General features: G+C 49.6%; 7 protein-coding genes across 7 annotated transcripts; 4 read left to right on the plus strand and 3 right to left on the minus strand.

Moving 5' to 3' along the window:
- Positions 1 to 518: 518 nt before the first annotated feature.
- On the plus strand, positions 519 to 1,125 carry BT62DRAFT_1003530 (uncharacterized protein; the record flags this gene model as incomplete). Its single annotated transcript, XM_043176951.1, has 2 exons — positions 519 to 815; positions 865 to 1,125. 2 exons carry the CDS (start codon positions 519 to 521, stop codon positions 1,123 to 1,125), a joined length of 558 nt encoding a protein of 185 aa, XP_043042313.1.
- Positions 1,126 to 1,597: 472 nt separating this feature from the next.
- On the minus strand, positions 1,598 to 2,877 carry BT62DRAFT_729157 (uncharacterized protein). The gene is made up of 2 exons (XM_043182039.1): positions 2,820 to 2,877; positions 1,598 to 2,765 (listed from the first exon to the last, which is right to left on the minus strand). Exon 2 carries the CDS (start codon positions 2,757 to 2,759, stop codon positions 1,860 to 1,862), a length of 900 nt encoding a protein of 299 aa, XP_043042314.1. The 5' UTR covers positions 2,760 to 2,765; positions 2,820 to 2,877; the 3' UTR covers positions 1,598 to 1,859.
- A 393-nt stretch (positions 2,878 to 3,270) lies between these two features.
- BT62DRAFT_729110 (uncharacterized protein) lies at positions 3,271 to 3,904 on the plus strand. The gene is made up of 4 exons (XM_043182038.1): positions 3,271 to 3,612; positions 3,667 to 3,732; positions 3,788 to 3,803; positions 3,860 to 3,904. Exons 1-4 carry the CDS (start codon positions 3,395 to 3,397, stop codon positions 3,860 to 3,862), a joined length of 303 nt encoding a protein of 100 aa, XP_043042315.1. The 5' UTR covers positions 3,271 to 3,394; the 3' UTR covers positions 3,863 to 3,904.
- Positions 3,905 to 4,073: 169 nt separating this feature from the next.
- Positions 4,074 to 7,268, plus strand: BT62DRAFT_1057279 (uncharacterized protein; the record flags this gene model as incomplete). Its single annotated transcript, XM_043178579.1, has 10 exons — positions 4,074 to 4,646; positions 4,699 to 5,132; positions 5,183 to 5,350; positions 5,407 to 5,457; positions 5,510 to 5,526; positions 5,576 to 5,649; positions 5,703 to 5,995; positions 6,045 to 7,006; positions 7,058 to 7,094; positions 7,152 to 7,268. The coding sequence occupies exons 1-10, from the start codon at positions 4,418 to 4,420 to the stop codon at positions 7,266 to 7,268; spliced, it is 2,382 nt and encodes a 793-aa protein (XP_043042316.1). The 5' UTR covers positions 4,074 to 4,417.
- A 1,166-nt stretch (positions 7,269 to 8,434) lies between these two features.
- BT62DRAFT_929891 (uncharacterized protein) lies at positions 8,435 to 12,749 on the plus strand. Its single transcript, XM_043185826.1, has 4 exons — positions 8,435 to 9,123; positions 9,327 to 10,184; positions 10,242 to 11,974; positions 12,030 to 12,749. Exons 1-4 carry the CDS (start codon positions 8,555 to 8,557, stop codon positions 12,470 to 12,472), a joined length of 3,603 nt encoding a protein of 1,200 aa, XP_043042317.1. The 5' UTR covers positions 8,435 to 8,554; the 3' UTR covers positions 12,473 to 12,749.
- Positions 12,650 to 17,885, minus strand: BT62DRAFT_965423 (condensin complex subunit SMC1). Its single transcript, XM_043188772.1, has 24 exons — positions 17,750 to 17,885; positions 17,392 to 17,694; positions 16,983 to 17,343; positions 16,702 to 16,935; positions 16,474 to 16,645; positions 16,354 to 16,423; positions 16,124 to 16,301; positions 15,977 to 16,065; positions 15,783 to 15,919; positions 15,597 to 15,730; positions 15,308 to 15,545; positions 15,150 to 15,251; positions 14,959 to 15,098; positions 14,814 to 14,903; positions 14,550 to 14,758; positions 14,207 to 14,492; positions 14,037 to 14,153; positions 13,867 to 13,989; positions 13,718 to 13,815; positions 13,554 to 13,661; positions 13,373 to 13,499; positions 13,198 to 13,322; positions 12,928 to 13,144; positions 12,650 to 12,870 (listed from the first exon to the last, which is right to left on the minus strand). The coding sequence occupies exons 1-24, from the start codon at positions 17,791 to 17,793 to the stop codon at positions 12,850 to 12,852; spliced, it is 3,723 nt and encodes a 1,240-aa protein (XP_043042318.1). The 5' UTR covers positions 17,794 to 17,885; the 3' UTR covers positions 12,650 to 12,849.
- Positions 17,886 to 18,256: 371 nt separating this feature from the next.
- BT62DRAFT_929893 (uncharacterized protein) lies at positions 18,257 to 18,823 on the minus strand. The gene is made up of 4 exons (XM_043185827.1): positions 18,596 to 18,823; positions 18,453 to 18,536; positions 18,383 to 18,397; positions 18,257 to 18,332 (listed from the first exon to the last, which is right to left on the minus strand). Exons 1-4 carry the CDS (start codon positions 18,673 to 18,675, stop codon positions 18,272 to 18,274), a joined length of 240 nt encoding a protein of 79 aa, XP_043042319.1. The 5' UTR covers positions 18,676 to 18,823; the 3' UTR covers positions 18,257 to 18,271.
- Between the last annotated feature and the right edge of the window lie 895 nt (positions 18,824 to 19,718).

Genomic DNA, 19,718 nt, shown 5'->3' on the forward strand with positions numbered 1-19,718 from the left:
CCCAAACGAAATCTACCCATCGCTGCGACCGGTAGAGCCTCAAGGAACGAGGGTCCCCCTCTTAACGGCCAGATAAGGGCTTAGTGTTAACACTTATTGAGATTGGCTGCGTAGCGAAATAGGATCGACAACGGCTACTTACATAAGGAATTGTCGCTATTAATTGCCAGCAAGCCTATAGCTACCCGTATTACATATAAGTTAAGAGATCGCGGATACACAACGTACTACTAGTTATGCAAAGACTTTCTATAGCGACGCTATTAGCTAAATAACATATAACCCGTACCGCAAAAGTCAATAGCAAAGACCTTTCCCGTGCTGTCGATAATAGGAGTGTCAATGCGAGGTATTAAAAGTAAGCGGAAAGCATACCCTGTTTATCTAATCCTAGAGATGCTCAACTATAGGGTATTCGCACGTCTACTTGCATGCAAGAAAGAAGTCATGGCCGATGGGCGGTGTCCGCAGGCACTCGGATGCTAGTGAGCTGCTTAACGGCTGCAGCAATGACTGCCATGTCGTCCTCTGCGTATTTGCCCGTGTTCGACTGGCGGCTCGCGACTGTCCTGCCTTTGACGTACTACATGACGATGCAGCGACACTGCCCGCGCAACCACGACGCTCGCAGGGTTGCCGTCCACAATCTGGGCATTCTGGTTCTGTGTGCAGGCCTCACCCGGGATGATACCGCCGCCGTACTTTACCCAAAATCAAGGGCTGCTTGCGACCTCGATGCAGACGTCGTTCTGGCCGCAACTAGCGACGGCGCAGAGTTGGACGATGGTGTCGCGGGACGGAAGCTCTACCGGGATGTTCGCAGCAGAACGCTCGATCTGATCGTCTGATATAGCTGGAACACAGGTAAGTCAAAGCACAGGGGAGAAGGGACTAGGAAACGGCCTCGCAGCTTCGAAGAAGAGTACAAGGTGCAGAAATAAGATAAGTTCTAAGAGGGCAGAGCGGAGGTTAAGTTACCATACCAAGATTAATCGGATGCCTGTGCCTACTCAGCAGACATCATTCAAAGGTCATGAAGATGTCTGGAAGTCCAGCCAATCATATCATGTCGTCTGTGACCTGGATGTTAAGACCGTCACTAAAGGACTGACTCGTGAGCAGTAGTTACGGTTGGGTGAGAGAGGCGACTGGGTGTCGTTTGGTGGGGGACAAGGGAGAGGGCAAAGTATCACGCCATCTTTTGTAAGTAAGCGCGTCAGATACAGCTTGTTATTAAATGCCGGCCCCATGATATGTCGATGCTTGCGCTGCATGGCATTGGCAGGTAAGAAACGTCACGGTGTCGCCAAAAAAAGACTCCTGGAACGAGGACAATTGCAATTAGATAGACAGATGCCCTCTTCGATAAAGGAAGGGTTACGATTATCAACAGATGGGTGTCTTTGAAGCTTTCAGTTCACCTTCTCAGAGAGAATACATGTCATTGGAACGCCACGCGAGGTAGAGGCCGAAGGAGGCTTTTTCGGTTTCGGAGGGCCCCGTTTCCAGTAACGCTTTACATGGGCAGTCATAGCTTCTGTGAGAGGCCAGCAGTTATTCCGGTAATGTTCCTTTTCAGGCAATCACCGCCTCTTATGTTATTGCTTCTATAGCAGCAATATGAAATACCCTCTTCCGCCTCACAGAGCTGGAGTTCGGGTTGCAAGTACTGGATTGAGCGCTTTCGTACCTTGGATTTAATCCATTAGCAACTAACCGTCCCTCGGACCCCCTCGGTCAAACTAATCCGATTCTCAGGTCCAATCCCTGCACAAGCGAAACACGAAGACCAGCTGGAATCGCAGTTTAGGTGGCGGGGAGGTCGCAAAGTGGCCTATGAAGCTCCGTAAGTCTTGGCTTTATGCATCTGATCTCGACCATAAGGTCTTTCCTTCTGAACACGTCTCCAGATGGAAGAGAAACCCGTCAAGAGAGTAAGTTAGGTCTCTGCGCCTAAACAACGCCATGCGCTCGACGTATGAGACGTCAGGATCATTCATGGCAGTCTGATATGCACAATCACAGCCACGACACGATACTCCATAATGGAGTGTGCCCGTAGAGCGGTCGAGATATGGGAGAAACGTCGCTGAAGAGAACTGAACGCTGGAGCCGCCGGTAAAATTCACAGCAGATTGCTGCGTCGAGGGGGTTCCGACAGTCCTATAGCCGCTCTTCTGATGCAGCGCGTTTCTAAGCGGTCTCTCCCCGAGTCCGATATGAGATGTTCCAGGATCATCTGGCAAGGCTCTTCGCCTAAGACCCAATGCAGCCATAGATTCTCGCTGCGTTATGGGTCTCAACTGCGGAGACTCCCTGAGGCAAGGCATGCAGCATCGCTTACATGCAGGAAGCCATATGAAGCCGCCGAACTGATTACAGACGCTGCATGTGCTGCTGCATAGTACGTTGTAAAGCTGACCGACGGTGAAATATGCAGTTGACCGAGTTAAAGCACAGAGCGCGCTGGGGGAATGAAGAAGCAAGTATTTGTAGGGTATGGATGAGCGGACGATTATTCTGGCGCGTTTGTTAACAAGCTGGAACGATGCGACAGCGCGCAAGTCCGCTGAACGGAAAATCAAGTCGAAGAGCTCAATCGGAAGGACACCTAGCGTCCCGAGAGATCTTGTTGGAGGGGACAGATAATTGTCCGAAATTCCGTACGGAATTAGGTCCAGTACTTCTGTACGAAAGTCTGGTCGGCTGTAGGTAAGGACGCTGAGCACCTCATTTGTCGAGTCCGATGTCAATGCCATGAACTACTGGAAGATTATTATCAGAATTAAATTGCCTCTGGACGGTGACAGGGTGCACACCTCGGATATTAATATGCTATCCGTTCCAAGACTAAAGTAGTACGTGGCCTGACGAAAAGTCGGAAGTTTTGCGGGGTCTTCATACTGCGAACGGAAGTATCCCGGGTCCGGGCAGTACCCTCGGTCCTTGCTCCCGGGCCCCGAGCTGCATGCTTGTTATCTCTTCTTTCCGCCGCGTTATGGACTCTTGTCGGTTGCATGCACTGGCTTGCTCCATCTCTGGGCGATTCTTGGATTTTTTTTTTTTGCAGGGCGTATGAGCCACGGATTCCCCAACTTTACGTTTCTGAAGACGGAGAGAATCCTATTACTGGTTCTTTTATATGAACTGTTAGGCTCTTAAAGGTGTTTCTAGTTGCCATCCTTGGAATGCCACTCCAGCTCCACGCTCTGTAAGCGCGCTAATTTAAGAACTCCTTCGCATGCGTCGCGTCACTGACGTTTATGTAGCAACTGCCAGAAAAATACATTTCTGGAACGCTCAATTTCCCTGGTGACGCAAGTCGGCAGATTTTATTTAAAAAGACCTCGATCTTTGGCTTGGATGGTCGGTTTACCCTCACACCGCTGTGAACATGTTCTGTCGTCTCTTGGTCGTTGTCTTCCTCTGGGGTATGCTCCTTGTATCTGCCGCGCCTACGGGCACCTTGCAATCCCAGTTACCGTCAGTAGCCGGCTTGAACGCCCAGCCTTTGATTGAGACGGCTTTGCAAGCCGCAACAGTGCATGCATTTGTCCCTACCAGTGGATCAAGTACGGCATCACCGCCTAGTAATGATGAGGGTAGCGCTGGGTGAGTCGCATCTAATTGCTCGTCGTGCTTTCCGCTGATGTTTGGACCTGGTAGATGGCTGAGCCAAATGTTTGCCTTCATGAACAAGGAATGCAATTCACATCGTCGAAGGCTACGACGGTCAGTTCATCAGCCGCCTTTACTTTCACCGTGATACTTATGTTCTCTAAAACAGCTACAGTCCACATCCTGTATGTATTTCCCTCGCAGAGTCATGTCCGACATGTCCTGACACGCGTTCCCACAGTGATAAATTCATTTTACGACGTATTTCGGCTGATACCCATATCTTTATTTTCTGGTGAGTGTAGCGTCTGCTGGGCGTGGACATACCTAAATTGTTTTTTTCAGGAAGAGTGATGAGATTTGATGACCTGTATATATTTGTGATGAACGTATGTCAAAGTTGAAGTTTGTGAACGAAGACGAATATTTCATGTGTGTAAACGTCATTGATTGGCAGTGCCGCAGTGACCCCGCCAGGCGCATGTTCTTGCTTCTTCTACCTATCATCTCTATTTTATACAACTTGGATACCTGTAGAGCATCTCTTCAAAAGTTGTCTTTTAGCCTTCTTTCTTTTTTCATTGTGTACAAGGGTTACCTTTTTGGGCTTATTTGATGATGTTATGTAAGCAGAAAAAGTCTGGCAATGGGCATGCAGGGGAAACGCTGTTTCTCCCTGTCGCCATCGACGAGGTACTAGGCCGGGTTCAGTCCTGTGCTCTTTTTCATTCTGGATACCGGAATTTTTTATTTCGCCCCTTAAAGCTCTTCTACTTACCCAACTCTACCGATAATCGAGATGGATCCTCAATACAGCACCCCATCACAGGAAGCCGACGCATACGGACCCCAGCCCCATCCATACCTTCACGAACCACTTTTGTACATTTCGAATCTTCCTGCTTATGTCTCTGATGAAAACCTTGCTATTGCTTTCGTTACCTGCGGCCCATTCAGACCAAAAATTGTTCGTGATGGGAGCAGCAGCCTGCTGTCCGGCACAATCGAGTTCAAGTTTCTCGAGAAAGGTTCGTAATTCCTTCAGCTTTGTAACCTTGAATCATTATCTATCCGTTTCAGCCGAGAAAGCTTTGGCCACTCTTCAGTCACGTCCAATTCCAGGCCTACAGGCCCCCGTGCCTCTTGTATTGTCCCCGTACCCCCCGACGAACCCGCCCACGCCTCTTCCGCCTCCATCTGCCCTTCCGCGGCTCGTGAAACATTTACCTATTGGATACACCGATTCCCAGCTATTTGACATATTCCGACCATATGGCGCACTTGCGTCTGCCCGCACTCACACCCACTTTGGTCCCGATACTGGCATGGTCGAATTTTGGAATGAGGACGACGCCAGGAATGCCGAAGAAGCCATGCACTGTGCCGATGTCGAGGGTCAGAATATCGCTGTCCAGGTGTACCAACAAAGAAGGACGAGCGGTGGTGTGGGGGAATTCAATACTGCTGCACCCACCTTCATCCCTTCGGGATCCATGTATACATATGGCGCCCAAGTTTGTCGTGTTTTATGTCGTTTCGTAGCATATATGCTGATTCCATGCAGTACTCTCCCCCTACCCCGCCTCATCGCCAGTCATACAGTCCTCGAAGCCCCCCTGCGCCTATTCCCTTCGTACACGGACCGGGCCAACAGGTTCAATTGGCTCCTGTGTCCGGGCCAGGATCTAGTAGCCATAGTGGGCTGATTGACCCTTGTAATTTGTTCTGCAAAGTACGTGACTTTTTGGAGCATGTGCCACCCGTATTGATCTTTTTTTTTTTTGATAGAACCTTGACTCTGACATTGATTCAAATGCTCTCTTTTCGCATTTCCGTCATGTATGTCTGCCCCTTGGTTCTGTTCGTCCTCATAGACTAAACCTTGACGCAGTTCGGTCAAATCGTCAGGTACGCGGTCTCTAAATCTCACAAAATCTGTTCTGAGACCTTCACCAAGTGCTCGTGTTATGCGTTCCGAGAATGGCGAAAGTCGAGGTTTCGGCTTCGTCTCGTATCAGACCCCTGATCAAGGTAGGCGTTTGAAGCCTGAAAAGTATAATCAAATTCATCATCGACGCATATAGCGGCCGCGGCCATGCATGCCATGAACGGCGTAACAATCGGCAGCAAGCAAATCGCTGTGCGATTGCACGAGCCCAAACAGCTGCGACAAGAGAAGCTAGCTCAGCGTTTCGGTGGACATAATGGACATCCCAGGAATTCTAGCGGTGCTACGAGTCCTACGCTCAGTGAAGGTGCAGAAAGCATTGGCGGGTGGGGAAGTCCTCGTCAGCGATCCATCAACCTAGGATCTCCGCCTGGCAGTCACCACGAGAGGGCCGAGCGAGGTAGAAGGGGCAGTGGGAGCTATTATAACGTACGTTATACTTTGCCCTCGTGCTTCCACGTTTTTGACATCACTCTAGGCTGCTCTGTCCGGCACACTCAATCTCCCTATGCGCTACGACGAGCTTGCTGGACTCTCGCCTGTCGTTCGTAAAGAAGTTCTGACCGGAGACCTCAGCCGCCGTGTCAAGACCCTTGGAACAGTCGATACCCCAGACATTGACGCCGTAGTGGAAGCGCTGCTCAGCAGCTCCTTGAGCGAGGTCGTCCAATGCATCGAAGACCCCGATAAGCTATCTGAGCATGTTGAGAGCATCAAGCGCAGCCTCCGTCTCTCTGAAGCTTCGCCGCCAAAGTCTCGATCCCCTTCAGCGTCAGCATCTCAGGACTCCATTGATCCTAATGGTCTTGCTGCAACAGCGAGTGCCCCTGAATACCCTTCCACTCCCATATCCGCCAATGGTTCTTTAGCCACCCCCCCTAGAACGTCATCCCCCTCTGGTTCTGTTCCTCCGACATCCGAGAGAGATCGGATGATCGCAGCTGTGAACAAGTTTGAATCTTCTCGTCAGGGCGAGCTTACTGAGCTGCTGATGAGCTTGCCGAAGCGCGAGCGTGCGATGTGCCTATTCAACGTTGAGATTCTTCGTGCGAAACTGGCAGATGCGAAGATGGTGTTGGATAGCGAAGACGGAGAGGAGGAGGAACAACCGGAGGTTCCCCAACAAGTACCCGTCACGCCGCAGAACAAGAAGACGACACCTCCAAAGGTGGAGGAGTCTCCACAGACGCCTGATCTCTCGTCTCGAGGACCATCCGCGACGGCATCGCCTTTGCCTGGAACCCCTTCTGGGCCCACATACACGATTGCATCACTTGCGAGACTGCCAGCCGCTGAGGTTGTTAGATTGGCATCATCTTCTCATGCAGCTCTACCGATACCCAAAGCCGACCCGTCAATCGTTCAAGCTACCGATGCCTTTATCGACGGACTTTTGGATAAGCCAACAAACCTGCAGAAACAACAATTAGGCGACAAGTTGTATGTTCATTTTGATGCTGCTCTGTCCTATGCTGATGTCATTCCCCTCAGATTCAAGGTTGTCAAATCCTTCGGTATCAAAGCTGCGGTAAGGCCGAAGTCGTTCCTTTTCCCTCAGCTGTGCTAATGCCATGTTTGTGAACAGCCGAAAGTTACTATCGCTCTCCTTGATCAAGAAGATCTTCGCGCCCTCGCACATCTCATGAACAGTTACCCCAGTGTCTTGAAAGATAAAGCTCAGGCAGTGGTCATTAACAAATAAGCGAACCCGCTTTTGCTACCCTAACTTTCGAACTGCTCTTTTCTTGTGAATCAATTCAACATCTATATCCATATCCACTCTCATTCATTACTCGGGCTCAATGGTAACTCTTTTATAACAATATATCGGAAGATCTTTACATTTACTCTACAATTAGTTCTTCCTTCCTGATTTACCCGAGTTTGACTTCTCGTGCTCCCAACGCTCCCCACCCATTGCAATCCAGCCTCTTTCTGTAGTATTTTGATGACGACCCTTGATGACGACCAACGTTTGTGATTCTACACCGACAAATCCTTTTGCTATTTTCCCTTTCCTATTTGTGGTGCACGTTAATGATGTTTCTTTCTTTTGGTAACGAATACAGCACCTCATTTCTTTTTCTTTTTGCATTCACTTAATACGGGGCTAGGGAGAATTGTCAAACTGTGCTAGGCGAATACGATCATGTCTTGAATGTATTAAAAGTAGTACCGTGTATATCAAGAAGGATGGTTAGGTCTGTAGTCGTAATGGTTCGATCGACTGCAGTATTTATAGAGGTGTCGTACTTGTTCATAGGCGGTGATTACCTGAAACGGATAAGGTTTTGCCCTTGGCGCCAAACAAACACGATATTTAAAGCGTGACCATCAATGTCACGGCTCGTAAAATTTTCTTTCCGTCTCGACCAAGAGGATCGACTTTTTTTGTGAGTCCTTTTCCCAGCTGGTCATCTCGGCGATGAAAAAACAATTATCTGCAAACCTATTGCGACGTACACGCAAGTGTACCCTGGGCTGGACTTCCCTCGGGAACCATTCAAGTCTCTGACTTCGTGTCTTCCTACTAACTGTTGGGCACGCGCTGATTATGGTGTATATCATCCCAGGTCTTTCATTCTGGCTGTAGCATCACGACTCGACGCGTTGGATCCAGGATTATATACTTGTTATATGGGTCGTCTGCTCCCTTCCACGCTGTAGTGTCACCTAATTCAATATGCATTTTTCAAAATATCGTGAGACCATTAAGCCTGGTAATGTTTTTGTTGCATGATTCTAATCGCCACGGTTCCGAATGTCGAATTGTTTTTGAATGTGGTACCTGCGTGGACGATACGATCCTCGCTCGACGCCACGTGCGAACCTGAAAAAACAGGGGAGCGTGGGAAGGTTGATGAGGGCCTGTATCCGTTAACGCTTTTTCAACGCTTACGTTTAAGCGACACCTCTCTCTGGTGCTCCTTCCAGCGGCCCTTCGTCGTGCACTGCGGGGCCGGGTGCGACGACGACGACGCGCTCCTGATGACAACGAAGAGTCAGAGCCCATCCTCGCTTTCCCGGCTATCGCGCTTTGGTGTCTCCTTCAAGTCCAGTGCCTCGTCGCCAAAGTCACGGAACCGAAATCCGGAAAAACCAGCTGCGGAGGACAACTGGTATATTCCGTACAACGGTCCTTTTGAGGCTCCCAGGCAACCGTACGCTAAGCCTAAAGAAAGGGACAGTTGGGGTGACTCTCTGTATGTCGATGAAAAGGATGAGCAAGTCTCGCAGGATGGACGCCACGGGAGCCAGCGAATCGCGCAAACCGGATGGGGCGATAAAGGGCGGCCTAGGGCTCATACGGAGTCTGCGATCACGAGCAAGAGTGGCTCGTCTACGTTTGCAGATGCAAGTCACCATGGACTTCGTAACAGAAACGGCCGACATCCTGCTCCTTCCTATGTCAACGTCGGAGGCGTAGGAGAATCTCCAGTACCCCGAATACGCTATGAATCTACCTCGAAGTCGCCTTTTGCCAGTATATTCTCCTTTAGTTCTTCAAAGAAACGAGCATCACCGCCAGCCTCTATTTCGACGAAGAGTGATTCCAAGTGAGCATCTTCTATTTTTCAGGGTGCGGCGACCTTTTCTCGGTCGGTTCGAAATGCGGTCGTAACTGTCAGAGTTGGCTGGTTTTGCGACGGAGGCAAACCCAGCATCGATGTACCATATCTGTCATTGAACATTTTTGCCCTGCGTTTCGACCGACACGAGAAAGTCACCTCCTAATTATCTTTTCATCATAAACTGATAGCAACCGGAACAGACGCGGTACCCGTACCCGCGATGACGAAGACTACTACAATTCCTATTATTCCACGTTGGTCCAATCGCCTCTCAGGAATCAGGACGAACCTAGGGACTTCAGGGTCGAAGATCCCCCCCGTTCTCCAAACAGTCGTATTGGCCGTTCTGAAAACACTCATTCTACGGTATCTGGCCAGTCATCGCCGACACCTCATCCTTATGCCTATGTGTTTCCCACTGGCAATTATAGCGACGTTCTTAAAACAGCACCCCTCGTGTCCACAGACAGTCGGGAGTCAGATCCCTTTCAACGAATACCCATGCGTCCCTCACAGAGCACTGGCAATGGCCAGCACTCATTGCTCCATCCTTCATCTGCCGCTGGTCGTCGACTAACGAATTCCATCTCCTCTCCCGATTTGCGACTTTCGCCAGCTTCTTCCTCGTCACAAAGACAGCCCAAGTCATCTATTTTGAAGGGCAAAGATCGCTGGCTTTCACCAGAGACGTGGTGCGATGCTCTGTTCCTTCCCAAACCTCGCTTCAAGGTGAAACAAGATGGGAGTGTCGAGTACGGAAAAGGCAGAATAGTCAGCCCACCAGGAAGCCCTGTCTTCGCTTCGTTCGGTCAGGCTAATCAGCCACCAGGTGTCTTGTCTCGCGTTCTAGCTCAATCTCGGTCGATGGTTGATCTATCCCGTACGGCAGATCCATCGCACAGACACGCTCCTCAGCCGTTTTATATTGCTCACACTCAACCTTCAGGATCTGTTAACGCTGAAGCGGGCCCGTCAAGACCGCCACGACCGCGAAGTCTTTCCCTTGATGACCTCGCACTTCCTAGTCCTGTACCGTCATTAGCTCGGTTCGTTGTTCTGTTCCTTAACCGAACGACTATATACTAATGTTATCGATTGTTCAGGGTACTTGAGGAAGGCCAAATCCTCGAGCATCAACGTAAAAAATGGCAGATGCAGGCGCAGGGTTCGTTCCAGAATAGCCGCGCACGTAACCTTTCTCGAGCACGGACCAAGTCACTCAACTCTAAACAGGCCAAGCGGGCGGAGGTGAAGCATCCACATATCGATTTCCTCGCCGCCCGCTCTCTTTTGGGTAATCAGGACCCAATAAACATATCTACCAAAGCTAGGCCACGCACCAAGAGCCAACCTGAAGGCAGTGGCGGAGCCACGTTCTCCAGATCATCGCACGCCCATTCGAATTCCCTATCAAAAACGTCCAAGTCATCCAAATCGCACTCTCAGGGTCATTCCAGGAACGATTCGTGGGGAAGGAAAGTCGCTAAAACCACCGGTGGGGCGCTTTGTGGCTTCGATGCGTCCGCGTTGACTCCGACAGAAGAGAAAAAACTGCCATTTGACGATGTGTTGGCGGCCGAGGGAACGAGGGTTATCCGGTTCGAGGACCCCTCGACGATTCGCGACTCCGTACTGCGGTTGACTCCGCCACAGGGACCGTCGCCTACACCATCCGCGGGGACGGACCTGCGTATGGGTATCGCTCTGTCTACGCCACCGATGGATATCGAGGACCGGGAGTCTATCAGATTGCCGACTCACCCGTACGCGCAAGGAGGGCGGTATACGTACACTAGCTCTCCAAGCCGTGGTTCCGAATTTGCGGGTCCGCATCCCTCTTCGGTGGTCGGTGGTGACCGAGAACATCTGGATGTGTCTCAACGTCACAGACTGCCTCCCAGAGCCCTTAACCATCCCTACGCCCAGTATGCTGATCACGATTCGTACACCGGCAGCGACCGAATTGTCCCCAATCCCCGTCCGGATAGTAATGTTTCGCCTGCCTCAAAAATGTGGGCGCGACTTTCACCAAATGGGGTGGTGCAGGAGATACTCCCTGAAGAGATCAGATACTCTCCATTTGTTCATGCGAAGGGATCTGGGTCAAACATACGGCATTCCGGGAATATCATTGATACCATTGGGGTTGGGGAGGCGCTCTTCAACGCCGGTGAGGTTCGTGGGAGTAAGGATAGCGGACTTGGTGCGAGCGAGGAGCAAGGCGTGCGTGTCCAAGTGGACGAAAAGCCTCATCCGTATAGCAATTACCGACGACCCGTGGAATACGACGTCACACGCCCCTTGTATTTCCACAGGCCTGAAAAGCCTCTTCCATCACGACCAGAAGAGGACACGATCGTGGTGACTCCAACGCCAACCATTACACCGCAGCGACTGGCCCCTGCTCATGGATTATCGCCTTCAACAGACCGGACACCAGAGACGAATTCTTCACAGGCTTCGCCACGGCCGCTCGGAAGTCCCGATGACTTGGAACATTTCCAAGACCTCTTTTATCGCCCCGGCCAGACGATTGGACCTGCATTATCCAGAAATCCGTCTTCGCGGAGCGGGCTCACAACCCTGGCGAATCAGCTCAACCAGGAATTTGGGAAGAGGGAACGGCACGTCTCGGGTAGCAGCAGTTCAGGTTTCAGTCGTCCGAGTGGTGATGGGATGCAGTTTGTACTTTCGGAGCGGCCTGACGGTGCTTCTGCAGCCCGTCGGGGAAGCATCATACCGCCATTCCATCCATCTGTGACTATTCCGGAAGATGTGGAGTCTTCGCGTGCGTCTTCAGTGGTTGAACGATCACCGGTGGAGGCGGCTAGCGATGGTTGGTGATCTCTCCTTTATCTTGAAATTGCCTCGTGCTCAAATTCCTTCTTCAGAAGCGTTCAAGTTGGGACAAGTGGAGTCTCAGGCAACACCCCCAACTATGTCTAGCGTCCATCGGTCCTCTTTCACCGGGCTCATGTCCTTCACACCCGGTCGCAACCCACCTCCCCCGGAAGAGGAGGAAGATCAAGACAACACGGTCACCATACGTAATTCTCGTGCTCTGCTGCATCCTTCATCCTCAGGACTTCCTTCCTCTGACCTCACGCGAAGTAGCTACTTGACTAACTCAAGTCTCTATTCGCGCATCTCCAACCTCTCTGACTTTCCTGTTCCCCCCACTCAGGATATGCCAGCACGTATGTCGTATACCAGTTCCTACTTTGATGACCAATATACTGCTCGCGATGCTCGAAGCGTCACGAGTAGCCGGCGGATGACTTTTGGTGGAGATGAAGAGATCGACCAACTCCTGGCCAGTCTATCTACGAACTGATTTTCCGGACCGGCCTGCCACCTTGCCTTACCAGCCATAATATTGGTTTTTGTATCTTTATTATTGTTATCCTGTACTTGTGAATCTTAGAGAGCTGTGCATGTGTTCCCAATCTTTCGATACGATACTTATTGTCATTTGATTCGCCGGGGTTCTGCTATTCAATAATTTATACGTGTATATTTCTTGCATCGCTTTTGGATTGGTAGTACATGGCACTGAATTACCTTTCATATAAGGAGAATAATAATACGGATATCAGGTGCTACTTATACAGAAGGGAAAATCAGAGCAACTCGTCAAAGCGTTACAACAATAGCACAGAAAGAAAAGATCAAACAGATAGCTAGAACTCTTGGTCATCATCCCTCAAGACCTCATTCATCATATTGCGTAAGCTAGATTCATGACCACTTAGTGCGACTGCCCAGCAAGCAAAGACATGAAATACTCACGTCCAAAGTCAGGGTCGATGAACTATTGACCTCCTGGTCACGATATATTCCGACAAGAGAATTACCTCGTTCATATAATGAACCCTTTAAACTGATTACGATGAATTGGAAAGAATCAGAAGCCTGGGCGCGTATGTAGTTGGCAATCTTGGCAACGTTGGTGTTGTCAAGAGCGGCATCGACCTCATCCAGGACGAAGAAGGGTGCAGGTTGATAGCTACAACATGATTTTCAGGTATTGTTGGAAATTGAGAAAAATCTCGGTCTAACCTATGAATAGCAAACAGCAGTGCAAGGGCGGCAACCGTCTTCTCTCCACCAGACAGCTGTTCCATGTCCCGGAAACGCTTCATGGGTGGCATCGCATGATATTTTATACCCGCGTTGTACGGTTCCTGCGAACTTGTTCATACTCCGTCGATTCGAAACCAAAGAAATGACGCACCTCATTGTCTTCTAAACTGAGGTATGCTACACCTCCCATGGGAGCGGCCTTTCCTCTGGTCAGATCCTTGTAAACGACGTCAATGCGATCGGAAATATGATTGTAGGCCTTGTTAAACAAATCACAGCTGAAATTTCGATATCAATGAAATAAATTGCAATATGCTTAGGACACGACGCACCGCTTTTTCTTGATTTCTTGGAATTTATCACGTGCATTCTTTGAATCCTTGCGAGCCAGGTCTGCCTCTTTCTCCGTCTCGGCCAACTTGGCTTCAACATCATCAAGACTAGATGCGGGTTTAATAAGCTGAAACGGGGTATCAGACGGCGGATCAACGCATACCGTTCCATCGCTTTGAGGTTAGGAGCCATGCGTTCAATTTCCCCGTTTAGCTTGCTTACTGAAGCATCAAATTCGGCTAGTGCATCCGCCGAGCCATCCTGTTCGCGAAGAGATAAGCCACTTGTCAATGCATCAAAGCCGCAAATTACCTCTCGTTCATCATCATCTAGGGACTCGAAGTTTACTTCAATGCCGAAATCGTCAACACGTTTAGGCTGCTGTGTGCCTTCTTCATCTTCGTCAACATCCATGGCGACTTCGTCGCGAAGATTCTAGCAGTTCCGTTCAACTTGCGTCATTGACATCGTTACGAGCATACCTCTTCCATTGGTACATTTCTCAAGTTGCCTTCCAGTAAAGGTAGTTTAATCTCCTCCAACCGACATTTACGATAAATCGCAGAACGCTCCAGAGCAAGCTTCTCGATTTCGTCGTTCTAGAGACGCACTTTATCAGCACAGACCGAACGTTATAAATCAAAGGCCATACTCGAAGTGTGATCTCTTTGAGGGCCTGCTCGAGAACTTTGGACGCTTTGAGTGTAGTTTTCTTCACTTGATCTACATGCCTGGTTTTTTCTTCTAGGGCCGACTGCAAAATCGTCAGTTCCTCTTTGAACGACGCGATCATGGCCTCAGAATTTGATATATCATTCTCGGCGGCCTCCTTCTGGGCCTCGAGCCTCTCCAAAACATCTTTTTCCGTTGATATAACACCCTCAAGATGCTGGCTACGTTCGCGCGCACTCTCCAGTGCTTCGCTTTCAAAGTCGCACCTTTACGTGGCAAAGAAGATCAACGAAAAGAAGTAACTCAAAACGCATAGAACATACTGATGTGTCAAACGTGCTATCTGACTGTCATATCGTAATCGAGCTTCACTTTCTTCTTGAGCAACCTTGAGTTGGCGTTCTTCATACTCACGGATGTGAGAAACTTTGATCCTCCGGCAGAAAGCCGAGAAGACTCGATCTTCAGCAGCATCGACTGAAGACTTGAGGTTGGCAATCTGACTCTGCAGGTCATCGTATGCGCTTTGAGTCTATGCACAAACTTGGGTCAAATATCAGACAGATAGTGCCTTGAATGCACCTAACCTTCTTTAGCTCGGGCGTAATAGTCTTCAGTTCCTTGTCAATGTGCCGAAGCTCATCTTTGATACCTGTGAGTCGGAGCTTGCAGGCAGTCTAGACGCTCGCGAACATTAGACGAGATGTTTCACGGAAGTACTACACGTCTTACCAGATCATCCTTTGAAATATTAATTGCCGATTCTAGACGAGAAACCTCTGCGAAGAGATTGTCATCGTTCTTTCCACGAGGTTTCTGCTTGCTGAGATCGCGGAGTGTGCTAAGCAGCGAATCTCTTTGACGTTTCAGTCCTTGCATACACCATGTCAGCATCACAACCCTTACCGCAGCGCCAAACGCACCTTGCACGTCCTTTTCATCCCACTTCTTCCCTCCACCGTGAGTGCTCCGGCCACCAGTGATTAAACCACTCTTGTGAATGATAGTACCCTCCAGCGTCACAGCTACACGTAGAGTCGTTTAAATGCCATCCATTGAGATAGAGCAGTGAACACGGTACCTTTCACTTCTTGCCCTTTCTCATAACAGACCATCCTCGCCACTTCCATCGTATCGCAAACAAGGGCGTTTCCGCACGCATGATGCAAGGCCCGCTCTACCGCTGGCTCATATTGTATCACATCAAGCGCCAACCTCGCACCTTTTGCAAAGGACCGGAACTTGTCATTGACTGGCTTCACTTGAATTGTGTCCAAGGGTATGAATGTCGCCTGTCCAGCACGTTGCGTACGCATGTACTATGTATACACCAGTTAGTCCTATTCATATCAGTGAAGAAGAGAGCAAACCTCGATGCAGTCAATAGCCGTCCTCTCTTCGTCAACAACAACAGAATCTGTGTTCCGTCCTAGTACGACAGACACTGCAGTGTCATATTTTCTTTGAGAGGGCTTGCACAGATCGACAACACGTCCACGAACACCTTCGTAATAAAAATGAATGGTGTGATAAACAATGGGTGAAGATATGCTGACCTGGAAACAGGCGCTGAAGATTGGCCAAGGTTTCCTTCAACTTAGCCTCCTTTTCCGACTCGTGCTGGTCCACACCCGCTTGCAACAACTGCTGGTAGATGTGTTGCAGTTTTTCGTTAGCTTGAGCTTCTAATTGCCTACGATATAACGCGTCGATTTCAAACGTCTCAAGGAACAATTGGCCGAGGACTTACGCGATCTTAGTCCGCTCTGATTGCTGATTGTCTAGTTCCTGCTTGGTCGCAGCTAGCTCGGCCTGGAGAGTGGATATTTTCTGCTCCAACTGATGGATACCACACCTTTAAACGTAGGCCAGACGACGAATACACAAACAAACGTACCTCGGCCCTCTTCTCAGTCTGTACACGAGAGTCTTCGATTCGTTGATTCCGCTTCTCGGTACAGCTTTGGTGTTTTTCTCGAAGAAGATTCAGGGTTCGGCCTGAAGTCTTCTCGTCCCTAGTAAGCATCTCCAGAGACTGTCGTTCATCGACAGCAAGGGAGCTTGCGGAGGCTTTCCTGTAAGATGGATGTCAGAGTCGGAGGCAATACAAGGAGGGCATTGGCTTACAATCGCGCATACTCCTCTAGACTCTCTTCGCTCAGAGCCATGTTATGATGTGAAGCCATCCTCTGCACCTCTAATCAAACATATCAGACAATCTCTATGTCGAAACGGAGGAGGACAAACCTTGAGCTACATTGGCGGCCTTCTGTACGCTCTCAAGTTCGTTCTTCAGCTTATCCACGCGTTCACTGATGTCCTGCTCCGTTTTTTCCACTTCTTCCTTCGTCTTCCCGGCCTTGTTCATCTTGCGGGTGGAGTGAACAATTTGAGCCTCTAGGGACGCAAGGTCGGGTTTCTAAGGTTAAAAAAACTGAGTGTTGCATGCTCAGAGCATGGATTTGTTTCACATACCTTTGCTTCTAGCGTTTTGTCCGCCTTCTTAATCTTCTTCTCCATTTGCATGACTGATGTCCGTGATTTAGCCTGGTCTGCACGAGCAGTCTCCAAAGCCTGGTCATGAGTACGTTGCTCATCTCGAAGCCCTGCTAATGCCCGATTTTGCGTCGTAATTTCCCTTGCATTCGAATCGATGTTCTCCTCGATATGAAAAAGTTTGAAGAGGATTCGTTGGAGATTCAGATGGTCCTGATGGCCAGTCAGACAACAAAAGTGTTAAAAACGGCGGAACATACGCGTTCTTGACACAACGCCTCGAATCTCTCTGCTTCACCCTTTTGCTCCTTGTATTGCTTGATCTCTCCCGCAATTCCTCGCCTCTTCGAAAAGTTGAACGTCGCGTTCTCAGTCGCCCTCTCTTGGTCCTCCTTGGCCTTTTCATATTCCGCTGCAAGCTCAAGAGAACCGCTGATCTGCTCTATAAGTTTTGCGAGTTCACGGGGTGACTGCGACGCGACGGCTTCAACGTCACCCTGGAAAACGAGGAAGTTCTTGGCTTTGACAAGGATGTTGTGGGAGATGAGAGCGGCGTTGTAGTTGGTGTATGTGACAACCTTGCCATTAAGTTTGTATTCCGAAGCTCCAGTAGTAGATATACTAGGCAGAATACGTTAAATGCGGCACGTCGAAGGCGACCTAACTCACGTTCGCTGAAACAGCCACTCTGTTCCATCCCCGTCTATGTACACAGCTAGCACCCACGCCTTCCTAGCAGTGCCCTCCCCCTCATCCCCCTCATCCTGATCAGCGGATCCAGCCCCTTCTTCGGCGGCGCCCTTTGTTAGCTTTCTACCACGGTACACGAGATCCTTCAATTGGGAGCTACGCAACTGTGCGCTCTTCACGCCAAGAACGAAGGATATGGCGTCCATTAGATTGGATTTGCCAGCTCCGTTAGGTCCAATAATTGACGTGAAATTCTTGAACGGTCCAATAGTCTGGTGTCCGCTGAGTAAATTGAGTTTCAGGGGGTGGTTAGCAGTCTGTCGAACGAGGAACGCACCGGTAAGACTTAAAGTCGCAGACTTCAATACGTAAAAGCGGCATATTTGCTACGATAATGTCGAGAATGTACGAGGAGAGCTGCGAAGAGCGTGGCAGCCAGACGCCACAAGATATACGTCGCGGTTCGCGTCAAGGCGCGTGTCACACTAGGTCACGCTCTCGCTTGCCTGACGTCTGACCGGGGGGCTGTCGGACGATGGCGTCACAGTATACATACCTTTTTTCCTTAATGTCTACATAATACTGATTTGCTGTGTGCTAAACGTAACCACAACGGGACCAGCTACCCTTACACACTTTGGTACCCGAGTATTTGGGTACCAACACTGTACAATGGTGGACAAGGCACTTATGAGTCGTGACCCATCCCCAGCGTAGAAAACACCACTCGGGCAGGGAAAGCAGGGCATCACCAAGAAATTGAAATATTAGCTCGCTAAAAGCGTCTCAGAAAATGGAAGCTGAGGTCGAGCGACGCGTAGATCGTAAGAGAAAAGAATATATTGTCACTGTCATACAATCACTCTTCTGCTTGGGCCTGGGCCTTTAGTTTCGCCAGTTCCTTCATTCGGCGAAGGTAGCTGCGTAGTATCGTCAGCAAGAGACAGGCTCTATGGACATGGATACGCACTCATCGTATTGGCATCTACATGGCACGAGATATCAGCACACAGGCTTCCCTAGAACAACAAGCAACGCACTTCTCGTATGCATGCTTCTCATGCTCGCATTCCCATGGTAGGTAGTTGTTCTTCGTCCGACAGACGTTGAGAGGAATTAGTAACCTGTAGTCCCGTTAAGTATGGTTCCCACTGGAAGCCAAAGGTAAGCAAAGTAGGCATACGCAGAACACGAGTCTCTCCAGTGTAGAGGAACACCGTTCGCCTTAAGTTCGCTTTGAGAGGCCGTTGACGATGAAGGCATCCTTGACGACGGTGGTGGTCGGGACCGTATTTGTACGTGTTTCCTTTCTACGAGCCAACATCGGGCCGTTGGTGCCGCTGACCTTCTTGGATGTCCTCTACGTTATACCAGGATTCCTGCCATCGTTTCTGCTCCTTACCTCAAACTGTTACCTTTACCGCGATAATCACGGATGGCGCAGTAAAGGGCGCATCTTTTTTTGGCCCCACCGCAAACAGTGCGGCCGCATTGCTGTCTTAAACCTTTGGTTTCAGACCTGTGTGTAACAGAAATATTGCATTCAGAAGCTGCAATGGTCCTTAAGTACTACTATTGCAGCTTCTGAATGCAATATTTCTTACATTACCCCTACAATTCCAGATCCTGAGCAGTCACTACACCCTTCACACAACAACTTGTAGCGAAGATCTGCAGCTCAATGGGTGCTCTTTTCACGGCCCCCACCCTTCCTCATAAATGGAGTTGGTCTCTTTTATGACCTAGTTCCTCTGCGATGTATTCTGCATTTGCATTAGTCCAACCTGAGAAACTCGGCGAAACCAGACAGGTACGACTCCACATTGATCATGAGGGACTCATCGACATTAACAAAGCGTCTCAGGTATGAATGATGGGGTGGCAACTGCAGGTAGGTTTGTATTGCAAGTCCGATTCTTGTGGACCAGTCCTGTCCGACAGACATGTAAAACACGACGTACGATGTACGAGAATACAACTCTTACTTGGCGCCCTCTTGGCGCACGCTCCTCCTCCCTCCCCCAGAATTTGCGCAATGTAACAGTCAATTCAAGCCCTCAAATCTTGTCTTCGAGCTGATGAATCTGGTGTCTACTTATTAGCAACAGATGACTCCTTGCCTCGTTGATCTCAGTGATCTGCATCAAACGGTCGCAGAATCCGCTATCTTTCCGGTGCAACCGGTCTCTCAATACTACGTGACCGATGTCAGGGAGCGATAGACGGAAGTCAAGCTGCCCTTATTGACACGTGTCCAAAATTGAACGTCTTTGGGAGATATTTGTCGCTCGCTCCTGCACGCAGAG

Source organism: Guyanagaster necrorhizus (genome assembly GCF_019112545.1).
Source record: "Guyanagaster necrorhizus MCA 3950 unplaced genomic scaffold BT62scaffold_7, whole genome shotgun sequence".
Lineage (NCBI taxonomy): Eukaryota > Fungi > Basidiomycota > Agaricomycetes > Agaricales > Physalacriaceae > Guyanagaster > Guyanagaster necrorhizus.